General features: G+C 42.0%; 1 protein-coding gene across 1 annotated transcript in view; it reads right to left on the reverse strand.

The window, feature by feature from the left end:
• Window positions 1-698: 698 nt before the first annotated feature.
• Window positions 699-26185, reverse strand: part of LOC140190446 (transmembrane protein 35B-like) — a 72476-nt gene continuing 46989 nt past the window's right edge. The window contains exon 3 of the mRNA XM_072247049.1: window positions 699-3322. Within this exon, the coding sequence (XP_072103150.1) occupies window positions 3192-3322 (131 nt within the window). The 3' untranslated portion in view covers window positions 699-3191. The remainder of the gene's footprint in view (window positions 3323-26185) is intronic.

The raw sequence follows: 26185 nt of genomic DNA on the forward strand, positions 1-26185 counted from the left end.
GAGACTATAGTGCATGAAAATCCCAAGAGATCAGCATTTCCCGAGACACCCAAACGACCTCATCCGGCACCAACAATCATTCCATGATCAAACTCACTTAAATCCCATTTCTCCCCTCATTCTGATGTATAGTCTGAACATCAACTGAACCACTTGATCATGTCTGCATGTTTTTATGCATTGAGTTGCTGCCACATGATTGGCTGATTATATATTTGCATTAATGAGCTGGTGTACAAATGTACCTCATAAAGTGGTCACCAAATGTAGTTACATTACATTTGCAAAACAGGCAAAAGGCATTCAGCTCCACAGGCCCAGACTGATTTTTTTATACTGTGCACATCTCCTTCTATATTCCACCAATTATAACTATAAACAAGTCTTTCTATTCCTTTCTCCTTGTGGGTTTATTTGGCTTCCCCTTAAGTATATCAATGCTAAAAGCCTCAGCTATTTGTGGTAACAAGTTCCACATTTTCACTTCTCCATGGTTAAAGAATTATCTTGCATTCCCTAACCCACCATAAGTTTTGTGACATTCCAGTTCCCTTGTTCTAATCTCCCTCCAACTCAATTAGAGGTGGCAAAGGGAGTTGCTCCGGCAGAACCGTTTTAATTTTGTTGAAAATTAATTCCATTCGAAGGTTTACAATGTGCAACTCTTTATTAAAACTATTTTTTTACTTGAATCTCAATTATGATATTACTCAGAACAGGCACAATGTTTTGAAGAGACAACCTAATGATGTGTGATTTGATTTCATTTATCGGTAAAAGTGCTTGCTTGCTGTTTCCTCTTTACTGACAATAACCTCAGCAGTGATATATTTTAATAACAATGAAGTACCACAATTACCAGTTCACTTGTGCTGGAATTAACACTATTTAGAACCCTGCTCCAGCCCGGTGTGGAATGTTTTTCTTGAAGTTCAATCCTGGTCCACACCTGCCAAGTATCTTTCATCACCGAATGAATTTGGTCAGATTTCAAATTTCAAGAGCACAGAACAAACTACACTCCTCCAATTACACTTCAAATGTAAGATGATATATTACTTCCCTGCAGAGCGGCAGATTAATTATTTGATAAATACAAAAAGATTTTAACAAAAAAGTAAAAAATAGGCCATCATCCATGAATATCATATCATTTGTAAATGCTTATGATTTATTTCTAAATTTGTACAATAGTCAACTCACAGTGGGTCATTTGTAGAAAACATTTCATAAAACCAACATCAGGGAGGTTTCATTTGGAATATTATATTCAGTTACGGTTACCCTGTTGGAAGAAAGAAGCCATTAAGCTGGGCAGACTGCAGAGATTTACAAGAATGTTGCCAGGATTCAAGGAACTGAGTTATAGGGAGAGGTTGAGCAGGTTGAGACCTTATTTACTGGAGCGTCAGAGAACAAGCGATGGCATATATCGCCGAGGCATATAAAATCACGACAAGCATTGACAGGGTGAATGTGCACAGCCAAGTTTACTTGGGCTGTGGAATCAAGAACTTAAGGACATGAGTTCATGGTGTAAAGGGAGAGATTTAATAAAAACTCGAGGAGCAACATTTTCACTTCGAGGTTGGCCATGTAATGAGCTGCCTGGGGAAGTTAAGGCTAGTACAGTAAACTCTTCTCAGGCTTCCAGCCAGGTACAGGCATTGCTTTTAACCAACATTTCCATGGCAAACTCTGCCATCCAAATATCAGATAAAATCAATATTGTACCTTGCTGGAAGCCCGAGAAGAGTTTCATTCGTCATATATGCCAGGAAAGCACTAGATCTTTTTTCACTGGTACAGTCTATTAAAACCATTGAAAGTGAACTTGGACAGGTACATGAATAGGAAAGGATACAGGACAAACCTGGGCCAATATGACTAGCTGAGAAGGGAACCTCAGCTGGCGTGGATCAGGTGGTTTGAATGGGCTGCTTTTAGTGCTGTGTGACTCTGTAACTCTATCTGCTAAGATCTGGGAGTATTTGGCATTAATCAGAGAAGCCTGTGAACTTCCTATCTAAGAATATATACTCTTACCATAGAGAGCGTAGTGAAAATTCATCAGACTAGTTCCAGGATGGTGGGTTTATCAACGGACACATTGAGTAAATTAGACCTGTATTCTCTAAGGTTAAGGAAAACAAGAGGAAATCGCATTTGTATATGTGGATAGAGGTAAAAATAAAAATCACAAAGGCACGAAGAACCTGATGGTAGTTATATACAGGCCTCTGAACAGTAGCCAAGATGTGGGAGATAGAAGAGGCATGTTACGAAAGAAATCAGATTGGTGCTGATTTGTAGAACGTCTATGAGGTGGCTTTCTAGACCATCTTGTGGTTGAGCCCACTAGGGTAATAGCAGTTCTGGATTGGATGGTATGTAATGACGCATACTTGGGGAGAAAATTCAAAACTCAGAGGTACAGGGGGACTTGGGATTCCCTAAAGGTTGATTTGCAGGTTGAGTCGGAGGTAAGGAAGGGAAATGCAATGTTAGCATTCATTTTGAGAGGACTAGATTCTTCAGGGCTCATCAGCCTGAGTGCAGGCATCATGATTCTCCTGTCTGAGGTGTGTGGGAACAGAGGTCACAATTTCAGAATTAGTCCATGAATCTTTAGGACTGAGATAGGGGTGAGTTTCTTTACACAAAGCATGGCGAATCTCTACCATGGAAGGGTGTAGAGGCTCAGTCACTGAATTAACTCTAAACAGAGACTGATAGACTTATGGGTATGAAGGCAATCACGGAAAATGGGTGTCGTGCTCAGAAATGGTTTCATGGCAGATCAGTCATGATCTTGCAAAACAGCAGAACGGGTCTGAAGAATTAGATGCTTCTGCTCTTAATTTAATATTCTGACACTAACCAGTGATTTACTCCAGTCAAATTAGATATTCAGTACCTGAATGTCCCTCCCTGATGATAAAACCCAGTCACATTCTGCTATCAATTTACCAGTTGGACTGCTTACTCCATGAGTGTGTTATCTCCTTGACAGAGAGCATTCCATCATTTCCACCTGCTTTTTTCCAGCCGTCTTACAGAATTTGCTTATCAAAATATGGTATTAAATCCCTGCTGTTAGCATGTTTTACATAACTTTTGAATTAAAAAACAATTCTGATACTGCGCAGAACCTAAACTGATGCACGGAATATGGAACTGAGGCGAGTCGGTCATTCTTTCTTCTGCTTCTCTCTGTCTCTTCCCCAGACATAGAGGAGTACGAGTAATATGCCCAGGCAGGCGGTGGCAGGTATGCACATGTAAAGGGGTTTCTTCAGCATCAGCAGGGAATAGATGGCACCTGAAAAATTATAAATAATTTTAAAAATTAAAATATATTACCAGCTGCTTTTTACAAAGTTCAGAGCTTTCCCCAGAATCTACCACTTTACAGCACAAAATCCACTTGATGTAACACGTCAAGGTGGAGCCATTCATCAAAGAAAGCTCCAGCTTCTTAAACAACCTGCAACATTTTACCTGCTTTAGCCCTCTGCTCTACTCTACACCCATGACTGTGTGGCTAGGCATAGCTCAAATGTCATCCCTGTATAAATTTGCCGAAGACATAGCTGTTGTCAGCAGCATCTCAGGTGGTGACAAGAAGGCGTACAGCAGTGAGCAAGATCAGCTGGTTGAGTGGTGTCGCAATAACCTTGCACTCAGCGTCAGGAAGATCAAGGAATTGATTGTGGATTTCAAGAAGGGGAAGTCAAGGGAACACACTCTAGTCCTCAAAGGATCAGCGGTGGAAAGGTTGAGCAGTTTCAAGTTCCTGGGTGTCAATATCTCTGAAACCCAACGTATTGATGAAATTATGAAGTCGCCACACCAGTGGCAAAAATTCATTAGGTGTTTGAGGAGATTTGGTACGTGACCAAAGACTAACAAATTTCTCCAGATGTGCGAAGGAAAGCATCTGTCCGGTACGTACAGGATCAGAAAAAACTGCAGAGCATTGTAAACTCAGCCAGCTCCATCATTGGCACGAGTCTCTCCAGCATTGAGGACATCTTCAAAAGGTGATGCCTCAACATGGGGACATCCATCGTTAAGAACCCCCTCAACTTAGGACATGCCCTCTTCTCATTACTATCATTAGGGAGGAGGTACAGGAACCTGAAGATACACACTCAATATCTTAGAAAGAGCTTCTTCCCCTCCACCATCAGATATCTGTCTGAACTATGAACCCATAAACACTACAACACCATTTTTGTTCTCTTTTTGCTCTTACTTTATTTATATTTACTTATATGATGTCTTATTGTACTTTATAGTATATTTTATATATTGCAAGGAAATTTCATGTCCTTTCACACCTAGTCCTAATTGCTAGTGTTTGATACATTCCCTTTCCATTGAGATAAGCTGGTTGGCAATCATGGATACAAACTGGGGAGGAACCACCATTGTTTATATCCTCATTAGTCGAGATAAGGGATTCCCAACCTTCTTTATGCCATGGACCAATACCATTAAGCAAAGGGTCTGTAGACCCCAGGATGGAACCCCTGGTCTAGATACTACGGGCAAAAACCACACAGCGGGGATGAGCTACCAAGAGGAAAGCACCTTCCTCTCTTGACATGCCTTCAACGTAGCTCACAACTGCACAAAACTAACAAGGTATCTGTGAAAAACAGTCCCAAAAATTTCACACAATCTCAAAAAATTTATTCTGTGGTTTTTAAGAATCAGACCTTTATTCCTTGAAATCAAAAATTTAAAAGGTTGTATCCTTTCGATTAGATTTGCTCACGGACCAGAGATTTCTGAACATGAGATGTACACTACAGAGCAACAGTAGGAGATTGCCAGGTTTAAATGATTAACTGGTCTGGTCATACTGCATTAAGTGTTGTAGCTGATTTGCCCAATGGTGTATGAAGGGGACATTAACAGCTAGGTCAGATACAAAGGTTTTAAATACTGCTGAATATTAAGTGATTCATAAGATGAGGCAAATTTTTTTTCCCCTGCATTAATGGACCATCTCAATCCCAGCCAACTTCTAGAGGTTAAGGTCACTTACTAACGCTGGAAGATTCAAGGTAGGATCTCCACTTCTGTCAGGATGCCTCACTAAGGAAGAAAGGAAGGAACATGTAGTTAGCTACATGTGAGATTCCCGCTGCTGCCTATAAGGAGTTTGTACGTGGGTTTCCTCTGGGTGCTCCGGTTTCCTCCCACAGTCTAAAGACGTACCAGTTAGTAGGTTAATGAGTCATTATAAATTGTCCTGTGATTAGGCTAGGCTTAAGTTGGGGATTCCCGGGCGACGAGGCTCAAGGGGCAAGAGGGCCCCATTCCCCACTGTATCTCAACAAATAAATAAAAAACAGCTGTTATTCCAAAAAGATTGCTTTTAGTGATAGGCTGGAACCTTTGTTCAATTCATTCCTCTGCTGGACTTTAACATTTATCAGAATGCAGCAACAAGAGAAACTATAAATAATCTGCAAGGCCTATGGGCACAAATGACTGGCCCTTTTGAACACATTCATCGTATCTGGGCAGATGCATTCAATCACTCCCTGGCAAAAAGACTTGGATGTGCCAGAGAACAGAGAGACCATGAACTCCATCCCCAACCTCTAGTGTGGAAGTGGCAGAAGAATTTTTCACCCGATGTTAGGAAACTGAACTATGAAGAGAGATGGATACTTCCACTCTCAAAGATAGCAGCAGTTTCCACACATAAATTAATCTAATTTGAAAAGTAAGATCTGACGTAGGTCATTGAGCAGATTGGAAGAAGATCAGGATGAAGAAAACTTCACAATTCAGCAAGAACCACGATGCAAAGGATGCCTGTTAGATGGGCGTAGGCAATAAAGAGAAGTTGGGCGTCTTGATAGCGAACGGTTAGCGCGACGCTATTACAGCTCGGGGGTGCTCCGGAGTTCGGAGTTCAATTCCAGCGCTGCTCTGCAAGGAGTCTCTGTACATGGAATGCATTGATTTTCACCGGCTCCTCTGGTTTCCTCCCACAGTCCAAAGGAGGTGAACTGGTCATTGTTAATTGTCCCGTGGTTCGGTGAGGGTTAATCTGGTTTGTCGAGCCTTGCTGTAATGACGTGGCTCAAAGGGCTGGAAGGGCCTACTTTGCACTGTATCACTAAATTTTTTCTTAAAAATTAAGATAATGTTTTAGATTGAACTGTAAAATGGGGTTGATGAAGGAATGATGATGTAACAAGGTCCCATCCTCAGCTTCCAAGCCATGCATTCCGACAGCACCTTTTCACTCCTTCAATTAAACTGCGGTTCAGAACTCTGCCTAGATTTTATCTCCTACGCCGGTCAGTTTTCCAGCACTCACATGAAATGTCAGGAAACTCCATGCTGGCGTGTCCAGGTGTGGAACCTCAGCTTGGCACTGAGAATTTTAAGCCCACTCATCAGACCACAGCACCTCAGTAATGTACAGTGGGTTGCACCATCTCCCAAAACTGCTCCACCCAAGACACAGACTCCGGGTCTCACTCCAGTTTTGTCAAGTCGCCTTGAATCTCACTGAACTGAAGTGAAAGCAAGTCTTACACCCAAGGGATCTCCTGTCTCTGAACTCAGCGGAACAGGGACCTAATTTCCACTCAACTTGCGCCATCCAGTTAACCCTCCGACAAGTTGGCTTCCCTTTCAATACAGCAGCACCCTCAAAATATTTCTTTTATTTATTTACTGAGATACAGCATAGAATAGGCTCTTCCGGTTCCTCAAGCCACTCCACCCAGCAATCCCCCAATTTAATCTGAGCCTAAATCACAAGACAATTTACAATGACCAATTAACCTACCAACCAGTACACCTTTGGACTGTAGGAGGAAACTCTGGCGGGAATGGGGAAAACATACAAACTCCTCACAGGCAGTGGCAGGAACTGAACCCAGTTTATGTGTACTGTAAAGCGTTGTAAGGCCATGCCAACTGACTATCATTTAATGGCACACCCTAGGCAGATATTTCATCAGCATAATCCACGTAAGTCCCTTACTGGAATGCACCTCTTTTCTTTGTAATGTCTCACAAAGCAGTTCAAGTAATAAAACTGATGTTAACTTTCATAAAATTCAGAGTGGTCAGCAGAACAAATCGTGCTGTTTTGAAGGTGATTAATTTCACTCAACGTATTTAGAATACATTTTATTTAAACACAATCTTTTTATTTGGATCTTTCTTTCTGGCGTGTGCGTGCGTGTTCGTCTGTACGTGTGCGTCTGCATGTGCATGCATCCGTGCGTGTGTGTGTGCGCGCGCGCGATGTTGGCGGGACGATGTCTTTTTCATGCCTTTACAAGGCACAGAGCGAGAGAGAGAGAGAGAGAGAGAGACTGTGTGGCACGCCACTCCTCACACAGACATTTCGCAGTATCTTTCCCTTTATTTTATGAGGTCGAGTTGCGATCTCAACACTCAACCCAGCGCGGATGGAAAGCATACTTGGGAGCGGACCCGACTGGGTTCGAACTCGGGAACCTCCGTTCCAGAGTCCGGCGCTGACATCATTGCGCCACCAGCCGGCCCATTTTTTTAAACATTTGGATCTTAAGTTGTGAAATGACAGCATGCGGTAGGCAGAGGTAATGAAGAACTAAGGAATGGAACAGGGGTTCAGGTTCAGTTGCTGAATGGTGAAAATGAAAGAGTTAGTAAAAGGTTCAGTAAAACAGAAAGATACATAGATACAAACACAGAAAGACAGCTGTTTTTCTTTAATAATAGAAATATTTAAACTCTAATGAAGTTTTCGGCCCATAGTGGAAAAGAGCAAGTACCAGTATGTTTTGGGTCAATTAAGCCATTGCCCCAATTAGCCGAAGTTTCATGGAAATAGTTAAAAAGATACAATAGAGACTACTATTTAACTGAGTAACAAACTATGTGTTTAAGTGAAATACAGAATAAATTACAACAATACCAAAACTACTACAGAGCTATAAAACTGTACTAGTTGCTAATAGTTATCAGAGGAATTCATTCAGTGTACGCTGATTGACTGTAAGTGAACAGATCAGTGCAGATAGTGGACTGCCTTCAAACAGTGCTTCTGATGATTGTATCCTCTAAAGCTTCATTTTAACTGTAACATTCGAGATGAATTTAACTCTTTATAGTTCCTAACTTCTTGAAGCAGTGAAGTAATTTCATTTTCACTCCCGGCTGTTTCTGGCATCTCCAATCTTGAATGCTTGAAACCACAGTGAGCAAAGCAGTTCTGAATTGTCTTACTGTTTATTGCTCACCAATGATGGGTGACAAAAATCACTGCTTTTTAAACACAAGCACACAAGTGATGCTATTTTAAAACTGTTCGCTTTGAGCATGATGTAGTGTCTAACAGCCGCATGACGTGCACACGACTGATGCTAGTTAGAAACTGTTCGGCAACAGTTTCCTGTCCCAATTAAGCAGCATGGTGCCCCAAATAAACAAAGGGAATCCTGCCCATTTTCCTCGATTTGTTTTTGTTCTTTAAGAGTTGCATTAAATAAACAGCTGCCCCAATTAACCAATGGACCAGTTAACCGGAATCCACTGTATTACAAACTTGTCTTAATACAACAATGAAAATTAATCATGAAAGAATTATAAACTTTAAAAGCACATATAATCCACTGTTATTGCAGCAAATCTGTTGGATTCACATTATAATCCCACCATAGCACGATGAGAAGTATGCATTTTAACCACAATTACTTTTACAGCTCCCAATGATTGTCAGCGCATGTGAACACATTGCAAAAGAAACAAGAACATATAACAAGCTGTAAACATTAGTCAATTAGCACTTTAAATCTCATAATCTCCCATTTCTTTTCTGTCAGAGTGACTATGAAAGTAATGTAAAGGCACTTCAACACAAAAAATAGTTACATTTAAATCGCACTTTTCAAACCCCAGACCAGCTCAAATCACTTTGCAGCCAATGGAGTACATTTAAAGTTTGCACACAGTTATAATATAGGGAAGTGGACAACTGGTTTGCACACAGGAATTTCCCACCAACTGTGGTAAGAAACAGAAAGTGTATTTTAGTGACATTAGTTGAAGGATAAATAATGGCAAGGAAAGAATACCAAAAAGGCTGCTGCTGTTTTTCCAAATCAATACCAGAAGGTATCTTCTATTCATCTCTGATGCCATGGAAGGTCACGGTTTAAATCTCAACTGAAGATGGCATGGCTACCCTTAAATGTATCATAAGTGAATGTATCAGCTTCGGTTCCGCTCTCCAGTGCCTGATTCCGGACCAATCAGGAATGGGGAGAATTTACACAGTCCTTACAACTCACCCTCGACTGATACCAACCAAAGCAAAATGGACAAAATTGAAGACTACTGAGACAATTCGAAACACTTTTGACTGTGCCAGATTTTCTATTTCAAACCAATAATCAGTGCACATAAAAATACACAAAAAATTATGTTCCAAGGGCTCCATTAAAAATCTTAAAAATAGCATCTACTGAAAGCTGCGCAAATCTCAGGGTAAAGTTGTCCGTACCTGAGGCTTACAGACTTATTCAGGTCAAACTGTAAATTTAAGGCATCAGCTAGACTCTCTTTCCCTGCCTTTTCTCTTTTCTAACTTGCTTGTTCCCATCTGAACTACCAAGTTCAAATCAGACACCATATTAATCCCCTTCAGTAGTTATATCTGACAGAGGGTAATTTTGAAATAATCATTGTACTCACGATCCAAACATCCCCCGGCACCAGGAAAGTGAGGGCTACCTTTCTTTTCGCTTTTTAAGCTCTTCTCCAAATTTAATCGAGAGAAAGCATTCCATCTGGATGCACAGCAGCTTGGTATGGCAAGTGCTCTGTACCTGACCACAAGAAACTGTAGAAAGTTGTAAACACAACTCAGCACCTCACAGCCTCCCCTCTATAGTCTCTGTCTATTCTTCATGCTGTCTGGTAAAGCAGCCAGCATGACCATAGACACCACCCACTCCAGACATTCTTTCTTCTCCCCTCTCCCATCGGGCAGAAGATACAAAATCTTAAAGCACATACCACCTCTCGGGAAATGTCGAGAAGGCTTGATCCAAAAAGCAGAGCCGTGGAGATGATTCAGAGGTGAGCAATAAATAACTTTAATAACAGACCACAAAATAACACGCCACGAGGGGCCACAAAACTAGAGAGAACAGAAACTGAACGCAGCAGGCAACAAGATAAACTTTATGCGGGGAGAGTGAAAGCTAGGGGAAACTGCTTGAGGTTGGCTGGTTTGATGAGTGAACAAGGGCTGTGGATGAGAACTGGGTTAAATAGGTTGCAGGTGATGTGTCTGGAATGAGCGTCAGGTGAATCCCATTGGCTGAATCCTATGTCTCTGCTTTTGTGGTCTTGGAACCAGGCCAGTAGGAGGTGGTGAAGTTGAACTGTTCGAAGAAGAGGGCTCACCAAGCCTGACGTGGGTTGAACGTGTGGGTCTGTTGTATGGATATGAGGTTCTGGCGGTCAATCCAGGTCAGGAAGGGCTCGGTATTTCCCATCAGCCAATATTCATTCCTCCAAGGCCCATTTAATAGCAAGTAGCTCCCTGTCCCCTACTCCATTATGGTACTAATGGGTGCGTCTTCTCGTCCACTCCTCGCCGGGAGAAGATGGCTCCCGCGCCTACAACATCTACCATGAAAGGTGTGGTTGTTTCCAGATGGCAGAGAATGGGAGCAGTAATGAAGCTGCTCTTGAGCTCCTTGAAATCCCGGTCTGCAGTGGCAAACCAGGTTATCCGCAAGGTAGGCGACTTGGTGAGGGAGGCGGGAAGAGTGGTGACTTAGCTGTGGTTTCTGATGAAGCTGAAGTTGCTGAAACCCAAGAAGCATTGCAGCTGTTTAAAGCCACATGGCCGAGTCCATTCCATGATCACACGCATTTTGTTTGGGTCCACGGTTATGCCTTTGGTGTGAAAGGACGTAACCCATAAAGGAGATGACTGGGGTGTGGAAGTAGCATTTTTCTAAACTGCACTAGAGTTGATTTTCAAAGAGAAGCTCAAGGACTGAACAGACGTAATAAATGTGGTCTTGGGGGTTCTTGGAGAAGATGAAGATGTCTTCAAGGAAGACAAACACATCCCTGTGTATCATGTCTCAGAGGATCTCATTACTGAAGGCTTAAAAATGGCCGGACTGTTGGAAAGTCCGAAAGGCATCAGCAAGTATTCGTAGTGGCCAGTGTGCGAACACCATCTTCCATTCATCCCCCTGGCTGATGGGGATTCAGTGGTGAATGATAACACTAATGCTAGACCGCCAAATAGCAAGCCGCGGGGGTACAAAACAAAAGAGAACGGAAACCAAACACAACAGGCCACAAGGTAAACTGTAAGCAGCGAGAGTGAAAGCCAGGAGAAACTGTTTGAGGTTGGCTGGTTCGCAGAATGAACAAGGACTGTGAATGAGAACTGGGGTTAAATAGGCTGCAGGTGATGAGTCTGGAAAGAGCAGCAGGTGAATCCTATTGGCTAGGTGGAGACTGGGAGGTGTCAGTAAGTGCAGCCCTGACACCACCAGGCTCAAGGACAGTTTCTCTCCCAGTTTTCAGGCTCAGGAATGGAACCTCTTGTATGATAAGATGGAATCTTGGCCTCATAATCTACCTTGCTATGATCTTACACCTTATCCCTTACCAGTGCTGCACTCTAGAGCCTGATTTATACTTCTGCATTAACTGGACGCCGTTACCTACGCAAGTGACTGACGTGCGTTGTGAGCATTTATACTTCACGTTGGTGTGTCTGCGTCACTCTGCAATTCGCGCACACACCTGCCCCCGCAAGGCTTCATGGTCATGGTAGTCTTTCTCGGGGTAAGCAAGAAGAGAGCATCTTTTTTCGTAAAAGCGAAATGCGTCCTCCATAATGTCGGAGGTCTGTAAAGCTTTCTGGAAAGCATTGCAGCCAGAGTTCCTTCCCTGCCCTTCAGTCGCCCAATGGGAAGCTATTGCAGCGTAGGATGAAATGCGATGCTACCAAGCGGACCAATCACAGTCGTTGCGTTCCGCGTTGCCGCGACACGCGGTTACATTTTGGGAGAGGTGCGCGTCGCAACGCAGGCTCTCGCGTAGGGTTCTGCGTCGGCTTTGCAGCGACGCAGACCTTACGGCGACACGTTGACGCAGAAGTATAAACCAGGCTTTATGGTAGCTTTTACACATTATTTTGCATTGTTATTGCTTTACTTTGTTCTAGATTAGTGCACTGTGTAATGATTTGATCTGCATAAACAGTATGTGAGACAAGCTTTTCACTGTATCTTGATACATGTGACAATAAAAAACCAATGCCAGTATCACACACAAAGCAGCAGCATCAGTGCGCCAAGAAAGTCAGAAGTTGGCACACACATATAAAGGGATTTCTTTAGTGCCAGTATGCGGTACAGGTCACCTATAAAGCCATAAACTAACAGGGTTAAATATCCAACAGTCACTCTTTAACAAATTTTACTGCTCCCCCTCGGCCACATCTCCAGATTTTAAGGACAGACTATTTCTAAAGATGACAGTAAGGAAGTCTCAGGGAAAACGTCCAACATCTAAATTGTTGTTCATCATTTTATTTCAGCAGTTGTAATAACATTTTTAACTTACCCACATCATAAAGCACAATGGAAGTGAACTGTGTTAGGTGGAAGAGGATTAGGAATGATAGTACAGTTACACAACCCTGGCTAAGTCTACCACTACAAAGCCATCTATAAGTAGGCAACACATTCAGCTCAGTGATGATGTCATATCAAAGGAACACAGAAAAATAGAATGAAGAACAGCTATTTTCCCCTTTGACTCTTTTCCACTTTCATGGACAATATATCGCAGCACTCCTCTCTGCCCATTCCCACTTTAGTTCAGAAAACTATCTACAATACAGTTCTAATAATCCAATATCGTTGGGGACTTAATGGTGCCGGACCGGCAAATTTCCTGGAATGTTGGATTTTCCTCCTGTTAATATACCAAGACAGTTTTAATTAAGACATTTTAAAATGTTACACAGTAGTACAGTAAAATGCCAGTGAACCAGGCAAGTACAAAGGGAATATGGGAACAGACCCTGATGAGTTTAGAGTAGAGGTTCCCATGCTTTTTTTTTTTACGTCATGGACACTTACCATAACCAAGGGGTCCGTGGATCCATGTGGGGAACGTCTGGTTTAGAGGGAATATGGGAATGGGGCCCTAGTGTGCTCAAAATCAGGAGTTTGTTTTATATATCCCATTCTTGGAATATTCAGTGACTAGGAGTTCCCATTCCCATGTGGTGAGGAACTTCACAGATTCTACATCCTATGAGTGAAGTTTCTCCTCATCTCAGTCCTAAATCTTGCCTGTATCGTAGGACTGTGACCATTAGTTCTCGATGCTACCCCTCCTCAGCTGAGGCAATTACCCTACCTACAGCCTGCCTGTCCAGCCCTGTCAACATTTTTCAGTTAGAAAAGGAGGTCACCACTTTAAAATGTCTCTCAACTTCTTTAAAACTCCCCTCTTCGACTACAACCCACACAGACCGAGTCAACTCAATCTCACGTCACACTTCAGTACGTTGACCTCCAAACACATAGAAGAGTCAGCTGAATTCAGCAGAGGCTGAACAATGGATATTCCTACTACATACAGATCATATTACATGGATGATGTTGACTCCATTTCTAAGGGATATTGGTTATTTGATAGAGAATGAATTCAACCTATAGAAGTCAGCCATTTTGGACACTGTGAATAACCCATTCAAGGGAGAACAAGACATTTGTCAGGACAAAACGTTAAAAAAGATAATCAAATAATTTACCCTTTTGAAATTTAAACAAAAGCAACTTCTATATGTCAGTGATTGTCATATACTAAAAATTTTTAAAAACCACAGTATATCAAATTGCAGCAAGCAGATAAAAATCAGAATGTACCCTCAGATCCAGTGTTCTCAGATGAGATAGTAAGTGAGTCATTCTGACATGTTCTTCCTGTGCAGATGAAACCATTTTAAAAAAAATCAATACCTGTAATCAGACACTTTCCCATTATTCTGTCAATTAAATGCTATGGTTTGGAATTTCCCTCCAAGAATCAGGTACTGTTCTGCACACAAAGCATTTGACAACCCTTACATTCTTCCCCTGTGAATCCACATAAGCAGGTGCAATTTCAATGAATGTTGACAGAGACTCTCTTACTTGTGAAAGGATCCTAGGAGAGGAATAAAAATAGTCAATGAGAAATAATAGCTGAAATTAAGACGTTAATGATCACAAAGAACCTCCAAGAGGACCACAACCTTGTCGTAGGGTTTGGAGGCTTGCACGCCTCCATGACCCAGACAGCTAAGTACATTGGCTGAAGTCAGGGCCTTGTGTTTTGTGTTGGCGCGTGGCCAAGTGGTTAAGGCATTTGTCTAGTGATCTGAAGCTCGCTAGTTTGAGCCTTGGCTGAGGCAGCATGGCTCAAGGCACTTAACCACACATTGCTCTGCGACGACACCAGAGCCAAGCTGTATGGGTCCTAATGCCCTTCCCTTGTGTTAAGGAAATAGCAATGAAGAATTCTTCTATATCTGTGTTGAGAGACAGAGATGGAGGACCTTCATTGCCGCCCTAAACGCAAATGACGTAACCGGCAGTAAACAAGTAAGATTACAAAGAACCTGATGTCTCTCTGCAGATAATGGACACCTTTGCAGGACAAAGTGGAGTCAAAGTAAACCTTGAGAGACTTGATTGTTGCAACTTTAAATGTTGAAATTTTGATCAAAGTCAGGATTAAGTGTTCATTCTGAAAAAAACATGATAAAAGCTGCCAGTTTAAAATGCTATTTCAACTTCTTAAATCAAATTAAAATCAATCCTTCCCTCTTTTATTCCATTCCACTGGATGTTAAAAGATTATTTTAAGTGTTTCATATTTTCAACCAACTCTTGATTTATTCAATGAAGTGGTAACGAAACTTGCAAATAGTTATCTATAACCTGCTAACAAAATAACTTGTATATGTATCAATAAACATTATGTCAGAAGGCAACACTACATTAAAAAATCACCTATCAGTATAATAATGGCCCAAATGGCCCGTCAAGCTTTTACAGTTTTAGACAAGCTATCGGTCTTTAGCAAACACCAAAGAGATCAAATCGGTCAGTTATCTCACCAATATTTGCAAGCTTCCTGAACAAAAATTAGTCTCTTTCTGCCTACGAAACAGCAGCCAAACTTCAGAGGTAGTTTTTTGGCTGTGAATCACATTGGTTTGTTCTGATGTTATGGAAGGTGCTTTATTGCCATCGTAGTTTCTATAATGCCGAGATTATGTTATTGGTCAAAATTCTGTGGTAAAAATAAGGAGTTATTAAGGAGTAGGTCCATGTGTTTCCGAGTAAACACAGAAATCAAAAATCTTTTGTCGCGGTGCAATGCTTCTCCTGAATCTTACTGAGAAACTTAGCATTCCTAGCATGGCTGTATGTTGCCATAACCACAAAATACATCTGTAAAGATTAGGGATTACCTGTTCAAATCTTGAGCAATGGTATGTCTTATTGCCAAACAAACTTATGCTAATAATTTTCTTTTTAAAAAAATGTGAGTTTCATTCTAATTATAATATAGGAAGCAAAATGTTGAAATATTTTGCTGTTCCACTTTTTAATTGTCTCTTTACATTTCTCTTTCTGAGTTCAAACTCCTTCCTTCTCTTTATCTTGCCTGTTTTATCACTGAATTGCCTATACTAATTCCCACTTACTGATTAAGTCTGTTTATCCCTCTAAGAATATTTATATCTGATGGTTAGAGAGATACAAAACTGTTTGCCTTGTTCATGCAGGCTTCAAACCCCTTGTTGAGATTGTTGTGCTGTTTCAGCACTCTTCTGGTTACAAACATCTCACAGAAAATCATGCAAGGTCGAAGAGCTGCAAATCCTACTTGTGTGCTGCTGATCATATAAACGAGGTAAGAGGACCGGGTCGGGACAACAGAGACTTATGGAGAAGAGGAGTTCGGTGAGTAATAAAATGGACGAGTTCACGGCGCTAGCCAGGCGTCAGAGAACATTTCGGGAGTGCAGTGTTATGTGTTTTACTGGAACGGGGCTGCACGAGGACATACCCGATCAAATCTTTTCCACTGACGGCTTCCAGACCGTTCGGGCTGACCGGAAGTGCACTGAGAGTGGTAAGCGTAAAGGAGTTGGGTGCTTACTGTTCTGGTTAACAACGGATGGTGCAAACCGGGTCATATTACGATCGAGGAACGTGTTTGTAGACCGGATATTGAACTTTTTGCTGTTGGACCCCGGCCATATTCCACCGAGATACAACACTGGCGTCACGGGAGGTTGTTCCTGCCTGTGGCCGTCGAACTTTGCAGCTCCTCCCGTGGAGGGTCAGACACCCTGAGCCAATAGGCTGGTCCTGAACTTAATTCCATCTGGTATAGTTTGCATATTGTTGTTTGATTGTTTGTGGTTTTTGTATTGCTATATTTATGCTCTATTCTTGGTTGGTGCGGCTGTAACGAAACCCAATTTCCCTCAGGATCAATAAAGTATATCTATCTATCTATCTATCTAATATCATTTTGATTACAAACATCAACATATTCAATTTGCAAGTCCTTGCACACTTTGAGCTACTTAGTGACGTGAAACACAAAATAATGTAAACCGTACAAGCACTGTTTGCTTCAAGACAACTTGAATGCTTGCAGGTAAAAGTAGAACCTACAGCAAGGCAGTTTTCAAGTGTTTTAGTTAGGCACCCGTAAAAGGACCAGAGAGGATCGGGCAGCACAGTAGCATAGTGGTTAGCATGTCACTTTACAGTGCAGGCGACCGGGGTTCAATTCCCACCTCTGCCTGTAGGTTCTCTGCGAGACCGCATGGGTTTCCTCCGGGTGCTTCCGTTTCCTCCCACAGTCCAGAGATGTACTGGTTGGTAGGTTAATTGGTCATTGTAAATTGACCCATGATTAGGCTCAGATTAAATCCAGGGATTGCTGGGCAGCATGCTTGATGGGCCAAAAGAGTCTATTCCGCACATTGCCTCAATAAATAATTAAGAGGCCGTTTGAAAAGCTGAACTGTGTATGCAGGGAATTTCAGATGTTAAATCCTTATTAGTACAGATTCGCCGATTCCACTCACTCTTCCATGATGTTTACCCTTCTCCCTGCAGCGCTGAGGCTGTGAAACAACGTCAGCTGCTACGTGCTCCGTGTCTGTGACCTTCCCGGCGACTTGCCCCGCTGTGTGAACCAACACCGAAGCCATGGGCCCCCTCCGGCTGCTACGCGATTTGTGGCAATTTGCCCCGGTACGTGTTGAACTTAGAACAAGGCCATAGGCCTAGTCCAGCTGCCTCTGGACTCAATTTGGTTTGGAAAGCTGATGCTTGCTTTTATTGTTTGCCTGATTTGTGTTTGTATGTCTTATTTTTCACTTTCTCTCTGCATTGGGTGTCGGTCTCTTTTTTCAATTGGGTTCTTTCAGGTTTTTTGTTTTGGTGGCTGCCTGTAAGCAGATGAATCTCAAGGTTGTATAATTTACACACTCTTTGATAACAAATGTACTTTGAAACCTTTTAACTTCTAAAGGTACTTCCAACTGCTATTAGGGAAAAGGGTTGCTTAAGGACTCCAGATGTCTGAGCCAGCAAGATATGGATCAAAGAAAGTTAACAAGGAGGCACAGCAAGTGAAAAGGGAGTCAAATAGAAAGTTAACCTTGATCAAGGAGTTTGAAGTTAACATCAGAAGTACTGGAAGTAAGTGGGTTTCCTCTATCGCAGAAAGAAAAATATTTAAATCGGAGGCAGTGCAACAGGCCACTGATTCTTGGAAATGAGGAGCTGTCACTGAGAGGCAGAAATATGGACCTGTAATCTCCAGAGTTAAGGATGAGTTGCAAACCCCCTGAAAGATATTGGATTCGGAAGGAACTCAGGACGTTTCTCTTGTAAGGAGAATCTGAAAATAATTAGGTCTAAGGTCAGGTGGAAATTCTTTGCTTCAAGGTTTGCAAATCATTGGAATGTTTTACACTAGAGGGTTGTGGATGCTCAGCTGTTGAGTATATTCAAAGTTGTATTTGTGGAATCCAAGGTATTCATATACCATGGTTGGTGGGTTGTCAGCAGCTGAGTTGGGCTCAGGTTGAATGCAGGATAGAGTGTCCTAGACAAGGTGTGCTCAGTGGGTATGTGGAGGTAAGAGCGAAACTGAGAAACAAAGCACATTTACAGAAAGCAGAAACACCTGTGGTAAAGGTTTAATCAATTGGAAAAGGGAACCAGAGAGAGAGAAAGAAATCAATGGACGGTCTCAATGCTGGTGACAAAGAAAGCCGTCACTTTTTTTTAGAAGGGGTGGAGCAATTTAAGAGCTTACAGACAGAGACCAGCAGCAAGAGTTACTGGTGCTTTCCAGATGAACCCGAGCACAGAGTGAGGTACTTTGATGTGGCCCAGTCGGATCTTGTCATGAATGGTTAAACCCGGTACATAGTAAACATAGTCAAATTTATGCCACTTGGACTGAGAGCAGGAAGGGTGGGGGCAAATCAAAGGGAAGCCCAAATGAGAAGAAAGGGCAAGTCAGAGGGTGAGGATGAGTGTACTGGGAGGGGAAGAGAGCTGCATAGATTATTTGCAGGAATACATATGAATGGAGAACAGGGATATATCAATGGACCCTTAAAACCCGCTCATTTAATAAGATGAAGGCCATTTTCTGTAATGTCCATTCTGCACTCCACCCTACCTGTAGTTACCTTCCGTCCCCTTATCTATTTTTCCCTTTAAAGACCATGAAAGAAAGGAAGGGGGAGGAGCACCAGAGGGAAGTGACGGGCAGGTAAGGAGGTGAGGTCAGAGAGAGAAACGGGAATGGAATGGTGAAGGGGAGACAATCAGTGGAAGTTTGAGAAATCAATGTTCGTGCCATCAGGTTGGAGGCTACCCAGACGGGAGGTGTTGCTCCTCCAACCTGAGCGTGGCCTCATCGCAGCAGTAGAGGAGGCCATGGACTGACATGTCGGAATGGGAATGGGAAGTAATTGAAGTGAGTGGCCACCAGGAGATTCCGCTTTTTCAGGCAGACGAAGCATAGGTGCTTGACGAAGCGGTCTCCCAATCTACGTTGGGTTTCACCGACATACACCAGTTAAGAGTGTAAATAAGTAGCTCTTAATCAGCAGTCCCCAACCACCGGGCCGTGAGGAAATGATATGAGTCAGCTGCACCTTTCCTCATTCCCTGTCACGCACTGTTGAACTTAAACATAGGGCTGCCAGCTGTCCCGTATTTGCCGGGACATCCCATATATTGGGCTAAATTGTTTTGTCCCGTATTTCCCCTGCTAAAGTAGAGCGTTCCTATGAAACCTTTCGTGCCGAAATGGCGCGAAGCGAAGAAGCAATTACCATTAATTTAAATGGGGAAAATTTTTTGAGTGTTCCCAGACCCAAAAAATAACCTAACAAATCATACCAAATAACACATAAAACTGAAAATAAATAACACTAACATATAGTAAAAGCAGGAATGATATGATAAATACACAGCCTATATAAAGTAGAAGTAATGTATGTACAGTATAGTCGGGAAGATGAAGGCAAAAGCGATTTGTGAGGGGGAAGTCGGCACGTACGTGAATACGCACGTCACGCATGCGCACACAGGTGCCCGCGCAAGGCTTCATGGTCATGGTAGTCTTTCATGGGGTAAAGTGTCCCAGGATTTGACTGCGACTTTTGTCCCTTATTTGGGAGTGAGAAAGTTGGCAATTTTAACTGTAAAAGACATGTTGAGGTGAGTTTAACCCTACTTGAACACCACCCCACCCCCCCAGTCGGCTGGTCCACAAGAATATTGACAATATTAAACCGGTCCGTGGTGCAAAAAAGGTTGGGGACCCCTGCTCTTAAGGACCGATAGATCATGTCACTGTCACCGGCCCAAGGGCTATGGTCCTGGAGAAGATAAACTTATTTAAATGGGAATGATCTGCACTTTAGACACTTCCTGGCTTGCTCCCTAGGTTCCACGATGGGCCTATGGATTGCTACTCAAGAGGCCATGCTAAAGAAAATCATTTATTTTAATGGGTGCAGGTTGCTTGCTTACGTATGATTTCTCCTGTGTTAGTAAATGACATTTAAGGGAAACTAACTCTTCGAGGCTACTCCACCATTCATCAAGATTAGCACTGATGTTCAATCTCAACACTATTTTCCTACATTTTCCTGCACTGTTCACCTATCGGTTAATTCCTTTAATATCTGTAATCTATTGATCTGATTGAATGAATTCAGTTACTAAGCCTTCAGAACTCGAGAGCAAAGAACTCCAAAGATTCACCACTCAGAGTGAAGGATTTTTTCCTCATTTCAATCCTAAACGGCCAAGCCTTATTCTGAGACAGTAACTATGGTTTTTGAACTCATATGGAGAAACCCTGCCCCCACCTTGTCAAGCCCTGCCTACTACCTTTTCAAAAAGCTCCCTTCCGGAAAGTGCTACAGGGCTATTAAAGCAAAAGAATTTCATGCCATCTTAAAATGATCAATGGGATCTAAGAATAATGGTGCATCGTTCCCTGAAGGTGGAATCTCATGTGGATAGGGTGGTGAAGAAAGCTTTTGGTATGCTGGCCTTTATTAATCAGAGCATTGAGTATAGGAGTTGGGATGTAATGTTGAAATTGTATAAGGCATTGGTAAGGCCAAATTTGGAGTATTGTGTACAGTTCTGGTCACCGAATTATAGGAAGGATGTCAATAAAATTAAGAGAGTACAGAGGAGGTTTACTAAAATGTTGCCTGGGTTTCATCTCCTAAGTTACAGAGAAAGGTTGAACAAGTTAGGTCTTTATTCTTTGGAGTGTAGAAGGTTAAGGGGGGATTTGATAGAGGTGTTTAAAATTATGAGGGGGATTGATAGAGTTGACATGGATAGGCATTTTCCATTGAGAGTGGGAAAGATTAAAACAACAGGACATGAGTTGAGAGTTAAAAGACAAAAGTTTAGGGGTAACATGAGGGGGAACTTCTTTACTCAGAGAGTGGTAGCTTGTGGAATGAGCTTCCAGTAAAAGTAGTTGAGGCAGGTTTGATGGTGTTGTTTAAAGTTAAATTGGATAGATATATAGAAAGGAAAGGAATGCAGGGTTATGGGCTGAGTGCAGGTCGGTGGGACTAGGAGAGAGTAAGAGTTCGGCACGGACTAGAAGGGCTGGGATGGCCTGTTTCCGTGCTGTAATTGTTATATGGTTATATGGTTATAAAAGTTTCCTTCTCCAAGCAGTTAAACTGACCAACCATTCTAATTAGACCCCCAACATCCGCCCCACTCTACATCTATTACCTCAGTCACGGCAATGCACTGTAAACAGTTAAAACCACTTTCTATAATGCTGTTTACATGGTAAACACATGCAGATAGTTGTGTACATTTTATTACATATCTGTGCTCATAACTTTATTTTTATCTAATTCTTTATTCTGTATAATTGTTGAATATTGTTTTTTTTGTTGCATGTAGCACCAACATAGCAATTTCCTAGTACACGTAAATGTGTACAGCAAATAAAGTTGAAACTTGATCCTTTAAGTACGAACAAGATCATCTCCCATTCTTCCAAACTCTTAAAAAAGAGTCGGTCTACTCAACCTTTCCTTGAATGACAATCTTACCATCTCTGGACGCACCTTTTGTTGCACTCCTATATATCCTTTTGAGGTAAAGACCAAAACTCTACTCAATACTCCAGGGACAGTATCAGCAAGGCTCATATACTATAATTGCAGTCAGACACTTTTTCCTTTTATATTCATGTCCTCTTGTAAAAAAAGCCAACAACTTCCTAAATTTTGCTGCATCCGAATCAAAGGCGGTGATGAATCAGCATATTGGAGGAAGGTTGAAAACCGAGCTGAGTGTTGCCATGGCAACAACCTCTTACTCAATGTCTGCAAGACCAACGAGCTGATTATTCATTTCAGGAGAAGGAAAGCAGAGGCCCATGAACCAGTCCTCGGCTGAGGTGGAGAGGATCAGCAACTTTAAATCCCTTTGCGTTATTATTTCTGATAACCTGTCCTGGGCGCAGCACATGACTGCAATTACAAAGAAAGCACAGCAGCTCCTCTTCTTCCTTCGGAGTTTGTGATGATTTGGCATGACATCCATAATTTTGACAAACTTTTATGGATGTGTAATTGCCTGACAGCCTGGTATGGAGATACCCTTGAACAGAAAATCCTACAAAAAAGTAGTGTATATTCCCTAGTTCATTACAAGTAAAGCCATCCCCACCACTGAGCACATCTACAGGAAATGGTGTTGCAGGAAAGCGTCATCCAACATCAGAGGGCCCCACCACCCAGAACATGCTCTCTTCTCACTAATGCCATCAGGAAGAAAGTACAGGAGCCTTAAGACTCACACCACCAGGTTCAGGAACAGTTATTACCCTTCAACCATCAAGCTCTCACCCCATCACTGAACTGTTCCCACAACCTGTGGACTCACTTTCAAGGACTCTTCATCTCATTTTCTCAATATTTATTGCTTGCTTGCTTGTTTGTTTGTTTATGTATTTATTTATTATTTCTTTCTTTTTGTATTTGCACAGTTTGTTCCCTTTTGCACACTGGTTGATCACCCAGGCTAGTGTGGTCTTCTTTGATTTTGTTATTATTTTTATTCTATTGATTTATTGAGTATGCCCACAAGGAAATGAATCTCAGGGTTGTATATGGTGCCATACATGTACTTCAATAATAAATTTACTTTGAACTTTAATCTTACATTTCGGTAATTTGTACACAAGGACGTTTAGGTTCCTTTGAATATCAACATTTCTTAACCTACCACTTAAAACATCATCTGTCCTTCTGTTCCGTGTGTCAAAGTGAATGACCACACATTTTTAAGATTACATATTCGATACGCCATGTTTGCACCCACTCACCTAGCTTGTCTATATCTCTTGAAGCCTTTTTTTAATCACTAGCTAATTCTGCATTATCAGAGGCCGGATAAACTAGGGATGTTTTCTCTGGAGCTTCGGAGGCTAAGGGGAGACCTGACGGAAGTTCACAATATAACGAGAGGCAGAGAAAAGGAAAGACCATAAAACATAGAAGCAGAGTGTTTTGCCCAGGGCCGGAATGTCAGCTACCAGAAGACAGGTATTTAAGGTGAGAGGGGAAAAAAGTTTAAAGACGTGCAGGGTAATTTTTTTTAATATACAGAGAGTGTTCTCTGTATATAAAAACAATACAGGCTACTCCGGGCATTGTGTCTGCAGGCTCCGCAACGTTTACTCTGCTAGGAGCTGAACTGAGGCTGGGGCTATTGCCTGCTCCAGCTGCTCTGAGCCCTGAGGCTCACGTTTGTTCTAAATGCTATTTGCTTACTTTTACTGTTTGCACAATTTGATTTTTTTTCTCTCTGCACATTGGTCGTCAGTCTTCTGTTTTTATGTGGGTTCTTTTGGGTTTCTCTGTTTTGTAGTCGGCTGTGAGGAGACGAGTCTCATGGTACACATACTTTAACAATACTTTGAACTTTGGTAGGTGCTTGGAACAGGATGGTGGGGAAAGCAAAAGCAACAGTGGTATTTAAGAGGCTGTTATTTATACTTATACTTTATACTTTATTTATACTTTATACTTATACTTTATACTTTACTTATACTTTATACTTAATTGTTGCCAAACAATTGATACTAGAGCGATAGATCACAGCGATATTTGATTCTGCTCTTCGTGCTCCCTGGAGTATAAATCGATTGTAAATATTAAAAATTTAAATTATAAATCATAAATAGAAAATAGAAAAGGGAAAGTAAGGTAGTGCAAAAAAACCGAGAGGCAGGTCAGGATATTTGGAGGGTACAGCCCAGATCCGGATCAGGATCCGTTCAGCAGTCTTATCACAGTTGGAAAGAAGCTGTTCCCAAATCTGGCCGTACAAGCCTTCAGGCTCCTGAGCCTTCTCCCGGAGGGAAGAGGAACGAAAAGTGTGTTGGCTGGGTGGGTCGTGTCCTTGATTATCCTGGCAGCACTGCTCCCACAGCGTGCGGTGTAAAGTGAGTCCAAGAACGGAAGATTGGTTTGTGTGATGTGCTGGGCTGTGTTCACGATCTTCTGCAGCTTCTTCTGGTCTTGGACAGGACAACTTCCATACCAGGTTGTGATGCACCCCAGAAGAATGCTTTCTACAGTGCATCTATAAAAGTTAGTGGGGCTTTTAGGGGACAGGCCAAATTTCCTTAGCTTCCTCAGGAAGTAAAGGTGCTGGTGGGCCTTCTTGGCAGTGGACTCTGTTTGGTTGGACCAAGTCAGATCATTTGTGGTATTGACCCCGAGGAACTTAAATTTTTTGACCTGTTCCACTTGCGTACCACCGATGTAAATGGGGTCGTGTGGTCCACTACTCTTCTGAAGTCAACAACCAATTCCTTCGTTAGATGGACACATGACTATGCAGGGAATGGAGGGATATAATGGAAGAGATTTAGTTTAATTTGGCATCATGTTTGCCACCGACACTGTCGTCTGAAAGACCTGTTCCTGTGCTATGCTGTTCCGACATTCTATCAGCAACCAGTCTCATCTTTGATTGTAAAGAATATGGATTATCTTTATCAGGCTCCTTTTTCACCAAACATTCACTGCACAGGCTCAGGTGACTAAGCTAAGACACTGACATAAACATCAGTCTCACGGACAAACATCTCCCAGTCTTAGGTACAGAATTTCTCTGAATTCATTCTGTCTTTTTTTCACTTCACTGTACACAGACAAGACTTTCCCAAAAAAAGATCTTGTCTCATTCAGCAGTAGTGGTTAGTCAAACTAAGTACTTCTTAAAAGTTACCTTCCTCGTGTACTTCCCGTCTGCGTTGCATTTTCAAAGTGCTGAGAATTAGTTAAAAACTTGCAGAACTTTTCAATAATGAAAACCACAAGTCAGTATAAGGGTTCAAAAATGATTTTAAAATGACATGGTACTTTTCATACACCAAATCTTTTGAACCAGCATATTACAGGGATGCTCGGAATTAGTGCAGTAAACAGCTATTTCCTATACACAATAAATAAAACCACAGTCGTAACTTTTATTCAAATGTGACAAACTGCTTGTTAAGATTACCCCATGTCACACAAGTCTTATCTTGTCACAGTAAATAAATAGAACCATAGAACATTACAGCACAGAAACAGACCTTTTGGCCCTCCTTGGCTGTGCCGAATCATTTTTCTGCCTAGTCTCACTGACCTGCACCTGGACCATATCCTTCCATACACCTCTCATGCACGTACCTGTCCAATTTTTTTTAAAATGTTAAAAGTGAGCCCACATGTACCACTTCATCTGGCAGCTCATTCCACACTCCCACCACTCTCTGTGTGAAGAAGCCCCCCCCCCAATGTTCCCTTTAAACTTTTCCCCCTTCACCCTTAACCCATGTCCTCTGGTTTTTTCTCCCACAGCCTCAGTGGAAAAAGCCTGCTTGCATTCACCTATCATAATTTTATATACCTCTATCAAATCTCCCCTCATTCTTCTACGCTCCAGGGAATAAAGTCCTAACCTATTCAACCTTTCTCTGTAACTGAGTTTCTCAAGTCCCGGCAACATCCTTGTAAACCTTCTCTGCACTCTTTCAACCTTATTAATATCCTTCCTGTAATTTGGTGACCAAAACTGCACACAATACTCTAAATTCGGCCTCACCAATGCCTCTCCATAACATTCCAACTCTTATACTCAATACTTTGATTAATAAAGGCCAATGTACCAAAAGCTCTCTTTATGACCCTATCTACCTGTGACGCCACTTTTAGGGAATTTTGTATCTGTATTCCCAGATCCCTCTGTTCTACTGCACTCCTCAGTGCCCTACCGTTTACCTTGTACGTTCTACCTTGGTTTGTCCTTCCAAAGTGCGATACCTCACACTTGTCTGTATTAAATTCCATCTGCCATTTTTCCAGCTGGTCCAAATCCCTCTGCAAGCTTTGAAAACCTTCCTCACTGTCCACTACATCTCCAGTCTTTGTATCATCAGCAGATTTGCTGATCTAACCTACCACATTATCATCCAGATCATTGATATAGATGACAAATAACAATGGACCCAA

Source organism: Mobula birostris, chromosome 30 (genome assembly GCF_030028105.1).
Source record: "Mobula birostris isolate sMobBir1 chromosome 30, sMobBir1.hap1, whole genome shotgun sequence".
NCBI lineage: Eukaryota > Metazoa > Chordata > Chondrichthyes > Myliobatiformes > Myliobatidae > Mobula > Mobula birostris.